Raw genomic sequence first — 23,682 nt, 5'->3', positions numbered from 1 at the left:
TTCATCTAAAAATCTTTATGAACAGAAGCACATTAAAACACGGATAAATCAACTTATCAACTTACAATGTGTAAGTCTCCTTGTTCTCGCCTTCCATTATTGTATCCTCAACCTGGCAACCCGCTTAAGCATCCAGCCTGATGAGGAGGGGGGCGCGACAAACAATATTTTGAATTTGGACTGCAGTACCCATTTCAACCACTAGTTGCCATTCTTGTATACAACCGCTTTAAAGGTTTTAATTTGTTTCCGTGTGGAATTATTCCATGTTTTTTTTTTTTTTTTTTTTTTTTTTTTTTAGGGTTCTGGCTGGTGTGGGTCATAATCTTCATCCTGAGCTGCTGCTGCGTGTGTCATCACCGTCGCACCAAACACAGACTGCAACAGCAACAACGACAGCACGAGATCAACCTTATTGCCTACAGAGAGGTTCACAACAACACCTCTCTCCCCTTCTACTTCAGTAATACCATCTCTCTTTTTTACACATTCTCTTTTATTTGCTACTTTGATTCTTTAATCAGAAATCCTAGAAAAATCAGGGAATTAAAACAATTCAAGTAATAATGTATCAAAGTAAGTTATCATACTTTAAAGCTTAAACAGCACTAGGTAACTTTTCAACCTTCATAATATATTTTCAAGACTCTTGTGATGATAAATCGACTTACAATAGGTTGAATGACACGTCTGCCATAGCCTGATGGGGTCTGTATCGTTTTTAATCGTAGTTTTTAACTTCGGCTTTCGGGTAGTAACCCAAGAACAAAAAGAACTGCAAAATTCTACTGCTTTACAGCATATACGTCACTTCCAGCACCACCCCCACGTCCTTAAATTCGGGTGTGCGAGCCCAACTATCGTTTGTTTGTCGGATGTTATAGTCATGTCCGAAGCAGCACAGAAAAATAAGAAAGCAAAGGTTTTAGAGGAAAGCAATAAGAGGAAACGAAAAAGTGATGGGATTAAAGGCAGGACGAGGATCAACATTGGACCAGCGTTTGCTCGTTGGCGTGAGCTGAAGGAGGCTTGCCCGACCGATGCTGACTTGACTGACAGTGTTCCTACGGGTTTTGGAAAAGTATGGAAAAGTATGGAATTTGATTTGAGCAATTTCCAGGTCTGGAAAAGTATGGAAAAAATAAATCAGAGTATGGAAAAATATTTATGTTTCCAGACTATTGTCCCCATTTCGTTTTCTAAATTTAAAATTAAGAATTTCTAAATGTATATAATAAATATATCATATATACAATCTTTTTTTCCCCATGGCGCTTGGATCAGTCTGCCAGCGCTGCCGATCGCACTTGATCTCCTGAAGTTTAGGTCTGCAGTGATTGGTTGTTACGTTGTTAGGCGGCCGTTGCCATCACAGCCCCCCTACCTAAAAACTAGGGCTGGTCGATTCCGAAATTTTTGGAATCGATTCCGATATCAATTCCTGTCCGCACTTCTATTCCTTTTCGATTCTTCTTTTTTTAACAAAATCGATGGAGGACCTAGTCCCAGAGTGACCGCAGGATCAGAAACTTTATTTGTAAAATCACTAAAATGAAGACACATTTCGATAACTCTGATTGATTTTAAATGATGGATGCTCCTGAAATGGCTCATATAGCCCAGAAGTAAATGCGATTTAGCCTAATAAATAAAAAGGATAGCACATTATTCACGGATGTGCATTTATTGCTTGGTTAAAACTACATGACATGTCTAAAATGCATGTGCACAAAGTTAAATGACTACGTTCAAATAAGTGCTTTTGCACAGAATGTACGAGGCAGAATAACCACAGTATTAACAAAAACAATAATATAAGAGTGCGCAATCAGATGAGCGAGCAAGTTGCGTTCGTTACTATAGCAACGTTAGACACGGTCATTAGCTGTACTCTAGGCGCATTTTCTTTCAGAGTTATCATTGGATTAAAGAAAATAAAATAAAATAGAAAATTAAAATAAGACCCTCACATCTGCATCTGTAAGCAGCTCTCAAAACCTACCGTTGTGGACAACAGAACCATTTCACGATTTAAAATTATGGAGTTTTTGTGTGCAAACTTATCCACGATGCAGGATCACAGAAGGAAACATTGACAATAAACTCTATTAACCTAAGTGAATGAAAGGTATGGTAATAATCAGCGATATGCGTTCACATATTGCTTTATTTGAACGTTTCATACCATACAAATAAGTAGTTAAAATTACGTTCTAGTGGCGTCATCACGCAATGACGCAAAAAACGCTGAATTGCTTTATTTTTAACTCGTTATTTGAAACTAACTGTTCAAAATAACCTTTTGCAAAAATTAAATAGACTTCCAATCATTTTTAGTGAGCGAGAGACAAGCGAATGACAAGTGAATAAAGAGGAGTCGATTCCCCACAATGGAATCGACTCTCGATTTCCAAACGCCTTGGGAACGAGGAATCGATTCTTTTTGGAATGGACTCCCAGCCCTACTAAAAACACCTGGAATGTTGTCTTTGGCTTTTACATTGTGTGGACTTCACGCAAACAAAATGGGAAAATGCTAGTTTTCCGAGGGCTGGCTTGCCAATCCTAAATATAAAGCATAGTTAGCCAAAGATTAAAAATTTACAAAGAAAGCTATTTGCAAACTTTTTGTCAAATCATTTGACACATGAAGATATTTAAAGGATTATTTCACCTCAAACTGAAAATGTCCTAATCATTTACTCACCTCAATGTCATCCAAGATATCCATGCCTTACTATCTTCAGTGAAAAAGAAGTTAAGTTTTGGCGCATCCAACTGAGTTGGTTGCCATTTTGGATGACATTGGGGTGAGTAAATGATTAGGACATTTTCATTTTGAGGTGAAATAATCCTTTAAATATCACCGTGTCCAAGATTTCCAAGATTAACAAAAGTTGTATTAGTTTAGAATACATGAGGGTAAGTAAATGACCTAAACAGTCTTTACAAGTTTGCTGTACCTAACAGCCAATTAAGCATTGTCAATTGACTTTAGCTCTATTTTCTAATTTTCTGGTTAATAATACATGAACGTCCCTTATGTTTCTGTAGGGGTTTACAGTTATTTAAATGTACAAAATTACAGATATAACTGAATAACTGATTTAGCATTGCAGTTTTAATAAAATGCAGTGCTTTGAACATGACTGGTTTGGTGTTAAATTGACTTGTACAAGGTAGGTGTAGGAACCGTGATGGTGATTACCTATCACTCAAACATTGAATTGAAGTATCATAGATTCTGTAAAACCGTAACCAATAGACTAGGCTACTATAATGATGCTGGCTTGTAAACGTGAGCATCGTGATCGTTTGGCGTTTGAAAAAAATAAAACCCATGAAATTATATTCATGACATGATGAAACATATGCCACTGTACCTGGGATGAAGACATTTCACATGCGACACCTGCAGGTGAACTCCTGCAGTGTTCAGGGTAACTGTTAGTGATGCGCGGGTCGGCTTTTTTTACAACCCATGGGTCCCGCTTTTATGAAATTGTTTGGCCCGTGCCGCACCACACCGCACCGCACCACTGTATATATTTTTACAACCCGCCCCGCACCCGCGACCATTAAATAGGCATACAGGATCCGCGGGTTATGAGACGACCCGTTCATCACTAGTTCAGGGCTATCACGGTTGTCATGTCAACAAATGCATGCACGCATCCCCTGATATAGGATGACAGAGTTTACCGCAGTAGTAGAGTACAATATTTTTTCCCAACTGTAGGGGGACCCCGAGAGCAAAATATACCTAGAGCTACTTTAAAGGGGGGGTGAAATGCTGTTTCATGCATACTGATCTTTTTACACTGTTAAAGACTTGGATTCCCATCCTAAACATAGACAAAGTTTCAAAAACTAATTTTGGATGTTTGATGGAGTATTTCTGTGTCAAAAATACTCCTTCCGGTTTCTCACAAGTTTCGGCGAGTTTTTTTCGAGTATGGGTCTACTTGACGTTAATAAGAGCGGAAGGTCCTTGTATGGGCTGTACGGGCTCTTCTCCCGGTAGGGTGCGCGCGCGCGTGACTAGAGCGAGAGAGAGGAAATGCACGGCGTAAACAGTCTCTCAGGTGCAGATCCAGTCGTCCGTGAACACTTATGTGGCGCCGCGCTTCTCTTTATTCCTATGGGTGACGTCGAGCGACTTCAACGCTTCAGCACAGCATTCCGGGAAGGCAGCGCTGCATTTGAACCGATTTGAACGCAGAAATGACGGGAAGCTTCACAACATCACTTCAGTTGCGTCTCAAAATGGATTTACACACCACTGCTGTCTGGACTTTACCAAATCATACCAAGAAGTGTGTTTTTGACGGAGCGGTCCCAGCGCTAAAGCTTCGGTCCTGCTTTGGAAGCAGCCGGTGAGTTAACTTAAACTGCCTCAAATGTCTCTGCTTTTGGCTACGGACGCATGAGTAAACATCAGTAAACGACACGATCGCGTGCTTCGTCATTCAAATGCGCTAACTGTTAACGGTTACTCCATTGTTGTTCTCTGTATAACGTTACAGTATTCTGACGTGCAAAACCGTTTTTCTTGCTACTTCTAAGGTCTAGTCGCATACAATAGTCCATAAACCGAATCATGTCCTCATAAACTGCGAGTAAACACACACAAATGTGGAGAGGCCATTAAATACAGTAACTTACATACCACAGAGACGGACATCCTGATGTTGCCGTTTCTCCTGTTCAATTTATTTCTCCCTCAGATTTGATTGTGGATCATTATCTGTATTAGCTGAGATAGATGGGTTTCTCCGGTTTCTCCACGCTTGAGGACGTCACCGCTTTGCGCGCTTGTCATTCTTTAGCTCCGCCCACACGATACGCCTCCAGGCGCTCGGTTTTTTCCGGAAAGACTCGGTACAGCCTATATTTCTTTTATAAGTATAATAAAACTAAAGACTTTTCGGAGATATTAAGGATGCAATACTACTCTATAGGTACTCAAGATTGACATGAGATTGACTGAAACTGAGTGTTTCACCCCCCCTTTAAACTTTAAAGGGTTAGTTCACCCAAAAATTTGAATTCTGTCATTTATTCACCCTCAACCAAGCAGATAGGACAACCATTGACTACCATAGTAATTTTTTCCTACTATGGTAGTCAATGGTTGCTCTATCTGCTTTGTTACAAACATTCTTCAAAATATCTTATTTTGTGTTCAGTGAACAAATTAACTCATACAGGTTTGGGGCAACTTGAGGGTGAGTAAATGATGACAGAATTTTTTGGGGGAACTATGCCTTTAATTGCCTAGATGTTTGTGGGTGCTTTTTTAGATTAGAAATTGTTGGCTATCAAATGATTCGTTAAAAAATCTGGACCATCAATCAAATATTTGAATTAAAGTAATTACTTATGATTTAATTTAATTAATCACTCATCAATGTTTGTCTTTTTTTTTAAAATTGAGATATTACATTAAGGGCTGGCATCCGATTTGTGCCATTTTTAAAGTTTCTAGTTCATCGCTGTGTGATATAGATTTGTTTATAAAGACAATATTTTGTGTTCATCATGCCTATGTTTTTAAAAGGTCCTGTAAAAATAGAAGCAAAAATATGTTTGGATTGAAAGGAAAAGATTTTATCAGAAAGATTTCTTTGATGGTCTTGACCTGATTTCGCTGAAAGACGAGAAGATTCGCATACACCTACAACCACCTACTCAGCACCTGCTGCCTTTTGTTTGTTTCCCTTCAGTAAGAGTAGTAATGTGGAAAGACGGTTATCAAACATTATTTTTTTCACACAATGCCATGCAAAGTTTGATTTAAAGTTGCTTTTTGAGTCATGTTGGTTCACGTGTCGATAGCCTCAGAGTATTTTTTTTCTGTGGAGGCAATAGGCATGCACAAATACAGGTGCTCTCTTCTTCATCTCCAAATTTCCAAAGCTTTAATTCCATTCCATTCCAATAATGTCAAACAAGAAACAAAATCAAACTTCTTTTCTTGGCTTATTAATCATCCTATTTTTACAAAATTAAAGGGATAGTTCACACAAAAATGAAAATTATCCCATGATTGAGGCCGGAGACACACTGTAAGCGTGGCGTGAGCGTGGCGTTTCTGTTGCGTGTCTGACGCGGCGCTGCTGCTATTGATATACAGAAAAACCCTATTCATGTTAAATATAAATATATTGCCTATTGATACTGCAAAGACAATGTCGGCATAGCTTATTGACCATAGTATATATATGGTATTGAAGGCAAAATAGGCTACAGAATATTTCGTTCCGTATTGAAAGGTTTAATAATTCAAAATCGTTTTTTGTTATTACAATTAGGCCTATATCTGCATTAATGTTAACCTATAGACTTTTTGAGAACATGAAAATGTAATTTATTAATATGTATTTGTGTCAAAATGACATATAAACATCTTTTCCTATTCTATTTGGCCTAGAAACGCTTCCAACACGCTTTGCGTGTCGCGTGAAAAATAGGCGTCTCTTCTATTTCAAGCATACACGCGTTTTCCACGCGGGTCGACCCGAGTGTCACGCAGGCAGTGTGCAAGCTCTAACCGGTTAACATGGGAGCCAAAATAAAAACGAATACGCCCGCAGCCGAGACGCTCACGGCACTCTTGCAGTGTGTCCCCGGCCTTACTCACCCTCAAGCTATGAATACTTGGGTCACTGCAGTTTGTTTCATTCAGAATAAATACTATATTTAGTATTATTTATTATTATTATTTTATCAGATGAACACAATCTGAACTAATGTAAATTATGTCCTGGCTTTTCCAAGCTTTATAATGGCAGTGAATGGCTGTTCAATAAAGTCAATAAAAGTTAATCTATCCATTATAAAAGTGCTACACACGGTAGAGATGGGCTCTCAAGTTTGTGACTCAGACTCGACCTGAAATGACTTCAGACATGATTCAAACTTGACAAAAAGGACTTGTGAATATTTTAAAAACAACTTATCTTACTACTGATATCGTAAATAAAGATTTTTTGCTCTATTTGAATTTTATAATAATTGCTTCACATACATGACGTTAATCTGTTTATTACTTAAAGTGCATACGGTATTTTAAAGGATTAGTTCACTTTAAAATGTACGTTTCCTGATATTTATACTTATTTGTATTTATAGTTGTAAAATATCAGGAAATGTTCATTTTGAAACTGCACTGATTTGGAGCTTCAGCATTTTGGTTGCCATTGAAGTCCAGTGTGTGGAGAAAAATCCTGGAATGTTTTCCTCAACTTAATTTTTTAAGAAAGAAAGACACAAACACCTTGGATGTAACTCACCCTCATCTTATTCAAGATGTTCGTGTCTTTTTCCTCAATAACTTTTTTTGTATTTTAATGTTTTAATATAATTTATTCCTGTTACAACAAAGCTGAATTTTCAGCAGCCATTTCTTGTGAATGCATCTGCCAAATTAATAATTATAGATGTTTTAAATGTAAGGGAATCAGAGTATGATGTGAGCTATAGTGTTCTAATTCTAATCTCATCTAATCTGCCCAGACAGGTTAAAACAAAAGACCTGTTGGTCATTTTGAGAGCATGTCACATGATGATAAAAACATCAATTGTTATTGTTCAATGTTCTTATCATTTTATGGCTTTTTATTATTAGGAGCCCAAGCACTGAAAAAACACACACACACCCGTCTGACACTAGGTGGTTTATTAGGTAGTTTGCGGTTTAGATTATGACTTTGTTTTTCTCACGCATCATTTTTTCTCCCCTGAATCCTTGAGTCAAGCCGAAATCTCAGGCTACTTTATGTCCGGCTATAAATTTTATGTCCGGCTATACATTTTTAGTTATTTAATTGGTGAGGCAATGCCCATTTTTTTATTAGTTGACCTATAGCTGGTGATGGTGAACGCAATGTCCAAGCTTGATGAAACTTGACACAAAGACAACAGGATATTCTGAGGATGCATACTAAGTTTTGTACAATTCTGCCAATAGGTGTGCTGCAAAATTATTTAAAGGGGTACTTCAGCACTGGGAAGATGAATCTTTATTTAAACTGGGTCATTAATGTAGTAGAAATGTAAAAAATGTTTTTAAAGGTCCCGTTCTTCGCGATTCCATCTTTCAAACTTTAGTTAGTGTGTAATGTTGCTGTTAGAGCATAAATAATACCTGTAAAATTATAAAGCTCAAAGTTTAATGGCAAGCGAGATATTTTATTTAACAGAAGTTCCCTTTCAAAGCCTACAGAGAACGGCCGGTTTGGACTACAGCAGGAAGTGCAGGGATGTAGTGACGTCACTAGAACCGTTTGTTGACTAACCCTCCGCCCACAAGAACACGCAAAAAAGGGGGTGGTTTTGTTGCTCTCCCACGAGGAGAAGAGCGCACATTCAGCGCTTGCATCTCCGTTATGGTAAGAGGTGGGACCTTTCCGGGCAAAGTGCGCTAAGCTGCTGTCCAATCACAACACGGGAAGCGCTGGCCCAATCAGAACTCGTTACGTATTTCTGAGGGAGGGACTTCATAGAACAAGGAAATCATCAGGCCGACAGAGAAAACAGCGGTGTACAGATAAGTAAATTGTGTGAAAAATACTGTGTTTTTTTACACGCGAAACATGAACATGAAGTGTGTTATATTGCACACTGTAAACATAATCAAAGCTTCGAAAACATGCGAAGAATGGGACCTAATTTGGTGCTTTCTAGACTGAGAAAAGACAGAAAATGTATTTTTGTTCCATTGGGATGAGGCCAACAATTCCCATAATGCTTAGCTGCCCTATGAGGGCACTCCGAAAGCCACCCACTAGTAGCCTGACAAGCCAGACCCACATCAAGATGTTTGGTCTGGAAACTCACCATAGACAGGGCTCAATCCGAGGGGCGGGATAAACGGTTGTCTTTCAAACTCCCTCTGCACGCGATAGGATAGCGCTACACCAACCAGAGCAACGAAGGTGAAGCAGAGCTCGTTGATAGATTAAACATTCGCCGTATCCGGTCAGCAAAACTCAGAACACATCTTCCCTTTTTAAGAATGACTTCAGTGCCGTTCTTTGTTTTTTTCTCAGAGAAAAGCTTAACTCCAAGTCTTCCAGAGTCGCGGTCAGAGCTGATTCGAAAGACCGCCGCCGTTCGCCAGTTTCTGTGTTTACTAGGAGCACGCAAACACAACTCGGCCGTCATTATGGCCCCGCCCACCGACTCTATACACGATGTGATTGGCCCGGCAAGAGTTAGGGGAATACAGCTCAGAAGGGTATTGAGAGTTGCTAGACGACACTCGCGGGCAGATTAAATTTGCTGCCGCTAGGGTGCGTCTAGATTTCTATGCTACTCTTGATACTCAAGTACTTTTAAAAAAAAGTACTGCAGTTTCATTATCTATTTGCCTTTACCATAAGCGAGTCTCTTTTCAACTTAGAAGAATGTGGGTGTGCCACTCAAAGTTACTCAAGGTTATAAAGCATTTTAGGTTTTTTCTCATCATGCAAGCGCATGTTATCACTGAGAAAGAAAAAAAAAAACATAGGACAGAAATTACAGATGATTGTACTGTACACCAAATATAATGCTGAATGTAGTGTTGTATGAATGAACCATTTATTTCAAGGTCATTTTTATTTATATAGCAATGGGAGTGGGAAATTCAGTGCGTGATCTACTGTCGACATACAAATTAAACAACACCAACCATCATTTCCACAATGGCCAGCACAATCGACCAAGAGCAGTGCAAAATAGCATCTGGTTTAAGATTTTTGGGTGGTAAATAATGTTGTAAACGCCAGTAAAAACGCCAACAAATGCATATGCAATAAGGCCAGTGGCAAAAATAACCCTGTCTACGCCTTTTCAGAGCTACTTTTTCACTCTGTGTCTTTAGTAAATCCTGACAGTACTTTTTAAAGCCAAAATCTGGCCTTAGAAATAAAAATAAAAACCTATCAAAATAAAAAAAAGTTTTAATTATAATACAAAAAGTCAAATCTGTGACATACTACAGTCATAATACATTTTGTCATAATTTTGACTTTAGTGTGTGGCAGAAATAGCCTTCATCATGCAGTTTATAAAAAGCCAGACAGGTTTTGAAAAACATGAGGATGAGAGAATGATGTTGATTTAAAAACCTATTGTGAAAATGATGCTGATTCCATTAACTGATGTTATGCGACTAAAATGTTTTTTGTTTTTTTTCATGTCATCAAATCATTCCATAAATCATGGCAACGTATGATGGTAGGTTTACATATCGCAACCTTGAAATCATATGGTTCTATCAGCATTCTGAGTGGTTTTGAGATAGCGAGCTTCAAAGTTTTTGGACTCCATATAGCAAAAATTATATGGGAAACATGCATGAAAGGGACATAGACCTAGCCTGGTTAAAACAGACCATTATCACTAGTAACTGAGTTATGGTCTGGCAAAGCTTCATAGACAAATCATTTCCAAAGGGGCGTCATCAACGGACGTCGCTCAAATGACCTAAAACCAATCAGAGCGAGGAAGGAGATGATGTATGCAGAGCAATGGAGAAACATCTCTAACAGCAATTCTCTGTTTGTGATTTCGAGGAAGATTTTGCAATATCTTCTGATGACTTTTGCCATTGTTGTAAAAGAAATATGATAATAGCTGGTGTCCACCGCCACTCCATCAACATTTTTACAAAATTTGGAAACACCTAATAGCATCTCAGACCGACTGAAACATCTCGGATTGACGGTCGAAGAGAAAACATCAAGCTCTGATCTCATTTGCCTTCATTGTAAGGCATTTGTATTGCGATTAGAATGCGATTTGCAATATTTTGAAAATTAAAATAGTCTTTGAAAAAATTGTCTTACAAACTTAATTCAAATTCAGTCATTTCAGATGCGTTAGAACATTTTCAGACTTCAGCACAGTTATGCTAGCTGCTGCGTGGTTAAGCACATGATGTAATCCACATCTGGTTAGCCGAGTGCTGTTCTTTGCTCAGGTTTTAACAGAAAGAAAAAAGTTTAAGTCACTTAAAATAATGGGGATGACTTGAACGAGTGATGTTCCATGGCGTCATCAATCTTTGTAATGTACAAAATCTGCTTCACCGTCACTGCGCTGTCGTCATCGTGTAAAGCCCACCCCAACGTTTCTGATTGGTGCCACGATTTTGACAGATTAGAAATGGGTTTGAGTGAGCTCTTTGCCAGACTTCTTGCCATACTAAATTTGCCATAAGTTGTCTGGGTTTTCAAGAGATCCTAAATCTATTCTAAATGTCCAAGTAAAAATCCTCTCAAATTTGTAAATGTGGATTTTTGGAACAGGTCAAATGCAGATAGAACCTTTCAGCTTGGCAGGTTCTATCTGGCAGCAATAATAATAAATTAAAAAACAAACATTTTACTCATAATTTGTTTTAAAACGAAATTAGTAACAATGTTTCAACATTTATGAGAAGGTTTTAGAGCTTTCTTTGACATTTATTTCATATTTTAGGACAACTATTTTTTTCTTGTTCAAGTTGGGCATAAAGGGCAGTGCTAATTATTTTGTTCAGTGCAGATGTTATGTAGGAATATGGTGGATAATTAAATGCATTATTGCAGGAACCGTTAGTTTAAGTTTCCTTTGACAGAAAGCAGCTACATACATCTGACCAGGACTTTATTCCATAGAAAGTGGGACAGGTGAAATGGCTTTTTAGATCAGTAAGGCTGAAATAATATGTTAATGTTTATTTGACTTTTAAGGAATAATATTGTAAAATGTAGACATTTTAATACTTTTAGACAATGCTTGAAAAATATTTCACTGACTGACTATATAATCACATATTTCAACTATGCAACAACTTGATTATATTTCATCTCACTTAATGGCATAAAATGCCTCTAAATCATCATGTTGACAGACTCATTTTTTAAATGCAGCACTGTAATACTCTTATCTTAGCCTGACGTGGTCATACTGAAACTGAGTCTGAAACTGCTCCATTGGGCTGTGATTATCATAGACAGTAAAATAAATGAACACAGTGTTCCTAAAGACTTCAACTGCGGAAAATTAAGTCAATTAGATGCACTCACTTCATGATTTACTGAGCGAACTGCGCAGGCTCAGACTGAGCTTGACGACGTAGATGTGACGTGAGCAACCTGTCTGACAGTTGTAAATCTTCTAGTAGTTGTGGAAAGTGAAATCTGAATCACGTTGTTTAAATGTTTTAACCCGTTGCTTTTGGCTCACTATGGGCTTCTCCCCATTCTTTCCCCTTGACTTTATCAGACTTTGTCTCCACGTACCCCCGACTGTCTCATAGACAGTAAAAGATAGCTTCTGAGCGTCTCCTCCTGTCTATACAGTAATTTCTCAACTGTGCGACAGACTCGCGTTGGTTATAGATTACTCCCTTGGTGATTATTGGGCGTTTTTCAACCGAACCAGGAAAGACCTCAATTCACCCTTCGCGGCGAGTTTGATTGACAGGCGCTCTGACCACACAACGCCGATATTGTGCGCCCCCCATAGCTATCCGCCATTTGTCCGACAAACTAACCACCACGCTTAGTAGACTGACGCCGTTTTTAATGTGAAAAATTGTAAAAATGTGCTTGTATGGGACTTGCAACGCAGACAGCAGGTATCCAGAAAGGCTTGGCGATGTACAGTTTCATCCGTTCCCGAAACCTGCCTGAAATCCTTATCTGTCATTTCAGAAAATGCTCTATACAAACTTCATGTCTGAATTGTGTCATTCAAGTCTAGCTTAGTGGTACAGTAATTTATACCACCACAGTAATTTACATGGTTTATCATATTTGGTATTTATATCCTTATTTACAAAGCATGAAAAACAACACACCTGTCATTGCTGTAGTGACAGAAGATGGGTTTCCGTTTTCGGTTCGCCTTCGCCACTAACGTTACAACAGCTCTTACGGGCTGCCATGTCATTTTTCTGCCACTGTTTATGCCACTGTTGTGGCAGGCTTGTGGAGGACTGGCCTGTCATACTGGTAATATTTGGGCTTTACAGAGGTCCACTACAGGACACTTAATAATGTCACGGTTGTTAGCTAACGCTAGCTAGGATAACTGAATATGATGTTTATATTATCTTTAACATGTAAAAAAATCATATAATGATTATAATAGTGAGTAGACAGTTATATACCAGCTTGCTTTACGGGAACAGTGTTGCTCCTTAATGTTGTTACATCTGTCTCAATCGTCAAGTGATGCGGTTGTTCAGTTTTACTCTGTGACTTGTAGGCTACAATCTTTATTTTGTTTATTTAATTTCGAGTCACGTTCACATCCTCAAAATCAAATCCCTCAAATGCATTTAACATGGAATTTTAACAGAAATTGTTCACTATTTCCCCAGGGAGTGCACAAATTGACAGTGGGAGCGCCAATGCAGGTATCCAACGCTTGTCGGACATACAGGTCCTTCAAAAAAAATTAGCATATTGTGATAAAGTTCATTATTTTCCAAAATGTAATGATAAAAATTAAACGTTCATGTATTTTAGAATCATTGCACACCAACTGAAATATTTCAGGTCTTTTATTGTTTTAATACTGTTGTTTTAAAAAGTTGTTTTCAATCAACTAAACAAATTCTTAAACTCTAACGGATTCTTTGACAATTTTCAATCTGGTTTCCGACCGCATCACAGCACAGAGACAGCGCTCATAAAGATTATAAATGATATTCGCTTGAATACTGATACAGGCAAAACATCAATTCTGGTTCTACTCGATCTCAGTGCTGCATTCGACACTGTTGACCACAACATACTTCTAGACAGGCTGGAAAACTGGGTCGGGCTTTCTGGGATGGTCCTCAGATGGTTCAGGTCATACTTAGAAGGGAGAGGTTATTATGTGAGTATAGGAGACCATAAGTCTGAGTGGACGTCCATGACATGCGGAGTCCCACAAGGGTCAATTCTAGCACCTCTCCTGTTTAACCTGTATATGCTGCCACTGAGCCAAATAATGAAAAAGAACAATATTGCTTGCAATATTGCGTATCTTGAGGCTAAAGGTCTGATAACAAAAAATCAAGTCAGGAATCTTGGTGTGATTTTGGAGTCAGACCTGAGTTTCAGTAGTCATGTCAAAGCAATAACTAAATCAGCATACTATCATCTGAAAAATATTGCAAGGATTAGATGTTTTGTCTCCAGGCAAGACTTAGAGAAACTGGTTCACGCTTTCATCACCAGTAGGGTGGACTATTGTAATGGACTTCTCACTGGCCTTCCCAAAAAGACCATTAGACAGCTGCAGCTCATACAGAATGCTGCTGCCAGGATTCTGAGCAGAACCAGAAAATATGACCATATCACACCAGTCCTCAGGTCTTTACACTGGCTTCCAGTTACATTTAGGATCGATTTTAAAGTACTATTACTTGTTTATAAATCACTCAATGACCTAGGACCTCAATACATCGCAGATATGCTGATTAAATACAAACCCAACAGATCACTCAGATCAGCAGGATCAAGTCAGTTAGAAATACCAAGAGCTCACTCAAAGCAAGGAGAGTCTGCCTTTAGCTATTATGCCAGCCGTAGTTGGAACCGGCTTCCTGAACAGATCAGATGTGCTCCAACAGTAGCCACATTCAAATCCAGACTCAAAACACATCTGTTTAGCTGTGCATTTACTGAATGAGCTCTGAGCACTGTATGTCCGACTGATTGCACCTTATCTATGCATCATTTTTTAAATAATTTTTTATAACTGTTTTAGTTTACCTGTTCTTTTCTTTGGTTATCATCATTTTATTACTTTTAATTCTCTTTACATTGTATTCTTTTTCTTATGCATTTTTTAGCCCTATTTTAATTCCTTTCTATGTAAAGCACTTTGAATTGCCATTGTGTATGAAATGTGCTATATAAATAAACTTGCCTTGCCTTGCCTTGCCTTGCCTTGCCTTGCCTTGCCTTGCCTTACTGATGATTTTGGCATACAGCTCATGAAAACCCAAAATTAGCAAAAATCTGAAAAAAAGCATATTTCATCCGACCAATAAAAGAAGTGTTTTTAATACAAAAAAAGTCAACCTTCAAATAATTATGTTCAGTTATGCACTCAATACTTGGTTGGGAATCCTTTTGCAGAAATGACTGCTTCAATGCGGCGTGGCATGGAGGCAATCAGCCTGTGGCACTGCTGAGGTGTTATGGAGGCCCAGGATGCTTCGATAGCGGCCTTAAGCTCATCCAGAGTGTTGGGTCTTGTGTCTCTCAACTTTCTCTTCACAATATCCCACAGATTCTCTATGGGGTTCTGGTCAGGAGAGTTGGCAGGCCAATTGAGCACAGTAATACCATGGTCAGTAAACCATTTACCAGTGGTTTTGGCACTCTGAGCAGGTGCCAGGTCGTGCTGAAAAACCAAATCTACATCTCCATAAAGCTTTTCAGCAGATGGAAACATGAAGTGCTCCAAAATCTCCTGATAGCTAGCTGCATTGACCCTGCCCTTGATAAAACACAGTGGACCAACACCAGCAGCTGACATGGCACCCCAGACCATCACTGACTGTGGGGACTTGACACTGGACTTCAGGCTTTTTGGCATTTCCTTCTCCCCAGTCTTCCTCCAGACTCTGGCACCTTGATTTCCGAATGACATGCAAAATTTACTTTCATCCTAAAAAGTACTTTGGACAACTGAGCAACAGTCCAGTGCTGCTTTTCTGTTCCCCAAAGTGGCTTGACCTGGGTAATGTGGCCTGTAGCCCATTTCCTGCACACGCCTGTGCACTGTGGCTCTGGATGTTTCTACTCCAGACTCAGTCCACTGCTTCCGCAGGTCCCCCAAGGTATGGAATCGGTCCTTCTCCACTCTTCTTCATGAGCTGTATGCCAAAATCATCAGTATTAAAACAATAAAAGGCCTGAGATTTTTCAGTTGGTGTCCAATGAATGTAAAATATATGGAAGTTAAATTTTTATCATTACATTATGGAAAATAATGAACTTTATCACGATATGCAATTTTTTTGAGAAGGACCTGTATAGCAACAGTAACTAAGGGGTCTTTGCGAAGGGTGAATTGGATAAAACTACAACCAATCAGAGCAACGAAGCGACGCATTGTCAAACGTCAACAGAGCTCAACTGCACTGTGTGGCCAAGTCTACGTTTTTTTCCGCAGGTTGTTTTCTATGTCCGCAGGTTGAAGTGACTATTATCTGATATATAGACCCTTGACTGAGAATTTTAGCAGGCAACCTTGCAAAATAACACACATTTTACCCCCAAACACCATTTTTTCCACACCATCATACACCCCCTCCTTCGATAAGCTATTGTTTAGGGCTAGTAGTTGGCGTATTTTGTTGTAAAAACTTGGCAACCCTGTCTGCACGTACACTGGAATAAACGATCTTAGCCGGTGTTGTAAAAAAAAAAGAGAAGAATTTAATGATACACAGAGTACTTACCCAACATGATCATCATTTTTGAGAGAAACTGTGAAGGTGAATGCATGTACAAACAAGCTCTCCGTTTAGGATTCGAACAAATATAATCCAAGCCCCCTTGATGACGTGCATGATTACATTACTGTGGATCATCTGTCCTTCATCGTCTAAAGCCCGCCCTGATGATTTCATTGGTCCGAACAGTTTCTGTTCGGAGATAATTACTCCTCTATGGATCGAGGCCAGACGCAACTGCCCGACCTAAAAAATGTGTGGGCGGGGCTAAGTTCGGCTGGCATCCAGGCTACTCTTATCTGCTAGTGGCATAAATTTCTACATGGACTTAATATCACTCATCTTGGCCTCTGAGATGATACTCTGTTTAGGGAGTACCCTTGGTATGGGTATGATAGAGGCAGATGCCAGGCTTCTCATTTGCTTGCTTGGCCCTCCTAGGTCTTATTTTAACTCTTGGCTGTGCATGTGTATAATTTTGTGTACTGAAGAGTATATGGGTACTGATCAAACACAAGCTGAGACACTTCAGTCAATGAAACCTGTTTGTACCGAAACAGTTTGGAACATGCCTGAATGTCAGAGAAATCTGTACTCTTCATCTCTATAATTTCATATGGGTTGTTCCTGTTCACCTTGAAGAAAGACTGACAGAATTCAGACACTGGCTGTGCATGTTCTTGTACTGCGGAGTGGCCTGGAGTTGAGTACTTCATTGTAAGCTTTTTTTTTATTTTTATATATATATGCCTTGTCAACTGTCACTCTATGTACATGATCATCCAGATGCCACTGAGATAGTAACAACACATTCTCATCAGTATTTTCATCAGTGCACTTGCAGTATAATTTGCTTCCCTACCTGAACATTGCCTCTGTCCACAAAGCACAATAGCCTTTTTTAAATTTGTGAACCGTGAGCAGTAAGATTATACAAGTTAAGTTTTCTCTTGTAGAAAAAAGGAGCCAATTTCAGCTCATGGACATGAAATAACATTCCATAGATCAAAACAGACTGTTAAAGTGTCTTTGTCCTCTGTCTTTTTGCTGCTCTAGATGCTGTCTTGTTTTTTTTTATTGTCTTCATCACTTTGGCCTTCCATGTTTTGCTTTACAGCAGTCTCATGTGTCTTACTGATTTTTTTTTTCTACAAGTATGAAAGCTTAGGTTAAAGTCTGTGTTAAATATGAAGCAATAAGATTCTTTCACAGGTGTGTTTCCATTCTCGCTGTATTTAAGTCAGTAGAGGACAGGTCATACATTCTTGAGCATTGAGTGCTGGCTCAGGGTACTGCCTTTCTGTGCTGGCATGACAGTAATGCGACTCAACAACAGGAAATGAACTGATGTGTGCCTTTACCTGTTCTTTCCGATTTACATCTTCACATTTTTGTTGTTGTTGTTGCACGCTTTGCCCTTGCATCTAGTTTTTGGCATGCTATACACGCCATTTCTGGCTGATGGCAAGTGTGCCCAGATAAAACTACCCACAGACTCTCACTTTTTCACCCTCTATGTTTAAATTGTACTTTAATGACTTGTGATTAATCACAGGTTTGTCTTTATTTTTCTTTGCAGTCTGTAGTCATGGCTACTTTTGACTCAAGTAGTAGAACGTTTGTAAAGCATTTCTCCCTTTCAGCTTTCAGCAAACATTATTTGCACATTTGTATGTATGTGACATAGTACAGTTGGCTGCAGCCTTTTATTTGAATAGTTGACATGTTCCTTGCCTTCCTGATAATGTTTCTTGCGGGTACATGCTTTCCATGTTGAAGGATTTGAAACCCGTCTCCTGTTTCTTCTTTTCTGAGTTGCCCCCTGCTCCTCAATTTGTAAACTGGCAGGTGTGGTGTCTGGTAATACGCATGGCCTTACTGCCATTCTTCAGTTGCCTCTGCCTTGTCACCTGCCTGGAGAAAAATACATATTTACATATAATATTTAAATACACATAATGTATTTAAATAGGAATTCAGTCAATTTAGAAAACTTTCGTATTATTAATACCTCTGTAACCTAAATCTAACTAATGCTGACTAATTGACTAATTTGTACCTTTCCTCCTTCTGTTTGTTTCTGTTTCGCTATTACCGGACTGCTTGTTTCTCCCTTTGCTAGCGTTTTCATTTTTGGGTGAACTTCCATATAAAATGGTTCAAATTGTAGTTCTTCAACCAAAAGAACTACAGTCTGGATTTTGAATGTTTCAATTCTCACAGTTGTTCTCAGACATTTCCTTGTCATTCTTTCTCTTTCAGGATTCATACCCAACTATCTCCTTCCAGAATATGAAGAGGCAGTGCATCGGCCAGCTACGCCCCCTCCCCCATACAGCGCCTTAAACACCGGACCTCCAGTATACACCAGCCCCTTGACCACTGACCAGCAGGATGCGCACTGCCCACCCAGACAGATCACTCCAGTGCCCCCGGTGTCTGAAGCGCTCTGTTCCAGACCCAGCCTCGAAGAGATCCATACCTCTAATGGGTACCACCAGAAAGACGACAGCAAGAGCGAGATAGAGTTAGAGCGAAGCAGGTCCACACACAGTGCTCTGCCCCTAGAGCAGCCTCCCAGCATGGACAAACAGAACGAGTGCAGGAAGGAGATGCTCCGGAATGTGATGCCTGATGAGAAAGAGAAGATTCTGGGAAGGCACCGCAGATTTACAGGCGACTCTGGAATTGAGCTGTGCGTTTGTGGGCGAGGCTTGAAAAGCCATGAACCCAAAGAATTTGAGAAGCTTTTAAGTGAGGAGGAACAAGAGGACTTGGAGGATTTCTGTGAGGAATGTGGCCTCCTTTCCTTCGTAGAGGAAAATCAGGGACTTTTATCCCCAGAAAACAGTGTGGAGTGTGGAGCATCGCCACTGGCCCAATCTCTACCTCATCCTGGTTGTGTCTACCTGCATACTATTAATGAACAAGAGGGTCCACACCATAGCAACACAGAATCTTAAAGCTGAAGACATGACTAGTGAAATAGTGAGTTGGCGAAAGCGGAGGACTGAGATATAGGGAAGCTGCAGTATGCAGTGGAGGAGCATACTGATGGAAACAATTAGATGTTCTCCGCATCTTTGTTTTATGCACGGAGCATCTATTTATGCAATTAAAAGCCCAAAAGTGCACAAGGATGGGCTCCACTTGCATCACGCAAGCCTCTGTAATGGTGCGTTTAAGTCCCACTGTGAGGTTTGTATTCATGAGTTCAAATGGCTTTGGTCAGAGCCAGATGCCGTTGTGCCTTTTTCTACCAAAAATACATCAAAATTGTGAATAAAGAATGCGCATAAGGTGTGTTTTCATTCAATTAATGGAGAAGCTGTAAACTCAGTTATAAATGTACAATACTTTTGTACATGTCACATAGCTAGCTTTAATGTAAATAAAAATAATAAACATTAATTTAAACATATTTACTGTCAACTGATGCTACATGAATTGTATCTGCCATGTTTTCTCAATGACGCCCCAATTCAACTCTTGGCTCAAAGAAAATCCTTTGTAATTATGACTTTGCCGTGCCGTTCATGTGCGTCCAGCTCATAAATATGATCTTTCAGACATAACTTGTATGCACCACGAGACATTTCCACTGATGGAAGATGAAGTCGCATTTAGTGGCTCTGTGAAATTTTCTTTTAATAGCAATCTGTATGATCAGGTGTTTTGCGTAAGGGTGAAAAAGTTCCCCACACAGATCGTGCTTGATTTTAAAACGACTTCTGTGTTCGCTGTGCTTCATACATGGCTATTGACAATTTGCCCATGAAATCGCTTTAAAATGTGACCGTACCTTAACTGTGCAGTCTTAGGATTGAGACGCTAAATATGTAAACACTGGTGTGCTGAACTATCAGTGTTTCAGGACAGTCAGAGAGAAATGTAAAAACTGAGTGAACGCCAAAAAGGTGTTAGACGTATGCTTTTAATCCCTATCGACTTTCCCTAATCTAATGGGACAAATCTTAACAGTGTTTAGCAAGTTTTTATTTTGCACAATCACATTCTTTTAAATGCATCATATTCATGATAATTCATTTTAAATACAAAGTATTTACATACCTACAGTCTTAATTCATATATTGTCTGTTTATATTGTCTTTTGTTTTTGCTGCTGTAAGCTCTGATGAATGTGTATTTAGAACTAGTTTGATTTGCAGATCTAGATTTCATAGCCAAAGTAGTCTATGCATATGACATGGGACAAATGTTAGCATTAACTTGGAGCTTGAAAGTGCTGCATTATTATTAATATTATTATTATTATTAACCATCATTTTCTGATTGTATGCAAACACTACATGACGTATGTTCCTTTGAACCAGTAGGGATAAAGCCTTTCCAAAGGGAGTTGTCTTTAAGTACACAAGCTTTCAACTGCTGAAAGTCAGTTCTTATAGGTGCTTATCCATTGATGTAAGCTAAATAAACTATTTTCTCACTGAAAATAGTCAAATATCTAAGTGAACTCCAAAGACAGAAACATTTTGATATTTTTAAAATTATATATTTTTTAAATTCTATAGCTGACACACATGGGTACATATTTGATAAGGCTGTATGGTGTAACATGAATTGCCTTTATACTTTTTGCACTGTTACAACCACTCTTAAATGCAATTCACGTGTCAGTTTTCCAGTATCATGGACATTAGCTTAATAGAATCTACATTATGTAAATACTTTTCTTCATGAAAGCTCAAAATCTGTGCTTGTAATTTTCACATCATGTACTTCGGTAACAATTCAAAGTGCCTTGATTTTCTCTTCATATGCAAACTAATGAGCCATACATATGTAATTATAAAATGATTTATTTTTGTATTTCTGCATCAAAGTAGCTTCATTTTTAAGTTCCTCCATGACCACTCTTTTAAAACTCTATGATAACACTTAATTTATTTCACTGCCCTAATGAATGTTATTAGTACAGAGATGTGCTGCTTGTACTGGTGTCTCTGTGATGACTATCTAGAGCTATGCTTGGAGACAAATACATATGAATCAATTTACTGATTTTCAGAAAGTTATATACTTTGAAGCATTGCACGCATATGATATGAATATGATATAATGGCGGTTCTTTCGTCTAGCATTGCAATGGTCTAACGATACGAGTTCTGTCTCAGTTCATTTTGTATCTGTTTATCTTTTGTTATGGAAAAACCTAATCGTGCCACTGTCCATTAAACAAATCAACACAACATGTGTCAGCGTTTTCCATTGTTTCCTGTTGATATTAGTTGTAGGAATTTCTTTTAGAAAATCAAATGTATTTATGTTAAGTGGTTTTACAGTAGCAGGATAACATGGGACATGTGATAGTGATTCATGACATTGTTGAATATCATTGTTTTTCGTGTATACAGGTCCTTCTCAAAAATTTGCATATTGTGATAAAGTTCATTATTTTCCATAATGTAATGATAAAAATTAAACTTTCATATATTTTAGATTCATTGCACACCAACTGAAATATTTCATTATTTTAGAGAACCTTTTCATGATATGCAAATTTTTTGAGATAGGAATTTTGGGTTTTCATGATCTGTATGCCAAAATCATCAGTATTAAAACAATAAAAGACCTGAAATATTTCAGTTGGTGTGCAATGAATCGAAAATATATGAAAGCTTAATTTGTATCATTACATTATGGAAAATAATGAACTTTATCACAATTTATATGCTTGTACATTAGACAGAATAATTTTACCTTTTAGATAAATCTCTTTTACTGGGATTGTGCTTTGTCTGTCATCTGTTATTAAGCTAAATTGTCCAAATAAAATTTGAAATATAAAAGTTAATTTAGTATTTCACATTAATGACACTTTAAAAATATTATTATTAAAAAGTAATATATACATTCTTAAAGTTCTTAGCAAAGGCAAGGGTGCAACTTAACCCTCTTTTAATATCTTACATGCTATAACAGCCAAATTAGCATGTTTGTATTTATTTCCTATAATAACACATTGGCTGATGCATCATCATCCTTCACATATATCTAAATTTGTCACTGTTTAAAAGTAAATCCATATTGTTCCACAGGGGTTGCTCTAAGGCAAACATAAAGATCAGCTGTTTGACCCTAAATGCTTCCTCTCCCTAAAAAAAAGTATATTTTAAACTTTGTAAATTATATATATGTACTATCACATTTTATTACATTCATTTCTGAAGGCTCCATGGTGTTTAAAAATGCCACGATTGCGCTCCCTATAGGTTATGCACAGTATTTATTCATGATAAGACAACAATAATGCAAACTTTTGAAGAATGAGCTATTAAACTTATTATAAAACTTAGTTTTATCATTTTATTTTAAGCAATATGATATAATTAGAATAAATACATTAACATACATTTTAATTTAACATTAAATAAGAATTCATGTAAGAAAATTGTGCACATTCCATTTATGTATCTATAATAAATTTTATGTTTTATGTCGCTTGGCTGTTTCCTTATAAAGGTCCAGAAATAATTGGGTTTTTGTAAAAAAAAAAAGAAGGTTTTTTTTCATACATTTTTTTTTCTTTTCCTTTTTATTTCAAGAAAAAAAAAACGAATTACAATAGTGCAAACACACACCTCTTGGAAATCTATAACATTTACAACACTGCACATATTAAACAAGTAAAATTATTTTTGCACAATCATAGGACTAAAATGGAAAGAACTAGAAAAAACAACAAAAATAAACCAGATACTAATCATGTTACATTAAAGATCTCATCATGTTTCTTAAAAAAAAGAAGTACATTTTTATTATCAATTATTAGTGATTTGATTAAATATTCTTCTTCACATAGGAATTTTATTATGAAACATTTGTTTGTGAAAATGTTGCCACAAGGATAAGCAAGTTAATAGATTCTAAGTGTTTGTTTTGTGGTTTCAAAAGCATAGCTTACAGTTCTTATTGACTTTAGAAAAACAATAAGAGCTCTAATCATTCCAGAAAATGTATGATAGGCTACATTACAGGAGAAAAATAAATGACAGTTCAGATGTCTTCATTGCAATCCCTTCAGATGGTGCATATATCAGCTACACAGTATTTGGACAAAAGTGCATTATGGGTAGGCGGCCTATGTGTTATGTAATATGCACTTGTAGTATGCACTATTTATATGGCAGTAAATATGTTTTCCTCTATTAAACGTGTAGAAAATCTGTTAAATTATCTCAGATATATTAAGCGAGGTACGAAGAAAACGGCCCCGACCC

General features: G+C 37.9%; 1 protein-coding gene across 3 annotated transcripts in view; it reads left to right on the top strand.

Moving 5' to 3' along the window:
* Positions 1 to 21,758, top strand: part of wbp1lb (WW domain binding protein 1-like b) — a 35,160-nt gene extending 13,402 nt beyond the window's left edge. Inside the window, exons 3-4 of one of the 3 annotated variants that reach the window (XM_067441444.1) lie at positions 302 to 463; positions 18,701 to 21,758. In XM_067441444.1, coding sequence (XP_067297545.1) covers positions 302 to 463; positions 18,701 to 19,401 — 863 coding nt within the window. In that variant the 3' untranslated portion in view covers positions 19,402 to 21,758. The remainder of the gene's footprint in view (positions 1 to 301; positions 464 to 18,700) is intronic. The other 2 variants (XM_067441443.1, XM_067441442.1) reach the window with 2 other exon arrangements.
* The last annotated feature ends 1,924 nt before the right edge of the window (positions 21,759 to 23,682 follow it).

The sequence above is a fragment of the Pseudorasbora parva genome, chromosome 4 (genome assembly GCF_024679245.1).
Source record: "Pseudorasbora parva isolate DD20220531a chromosome 4, ASM2467924v1, whole genome shotgun sequence".
In the NCBI taxonomy this organism is placed as follows: Eukaryota; Metazoa; Chordata; class Actinopteri; order Cypriniformes; family Gobionidae; genus Pseudorasbora; species Pseudorasbora parva.
The sequence above is the reverse complement of the archived record's forward strand: the minus strand, read 5'-3'. Positions and strand labels throughout refer to the sequence as shown.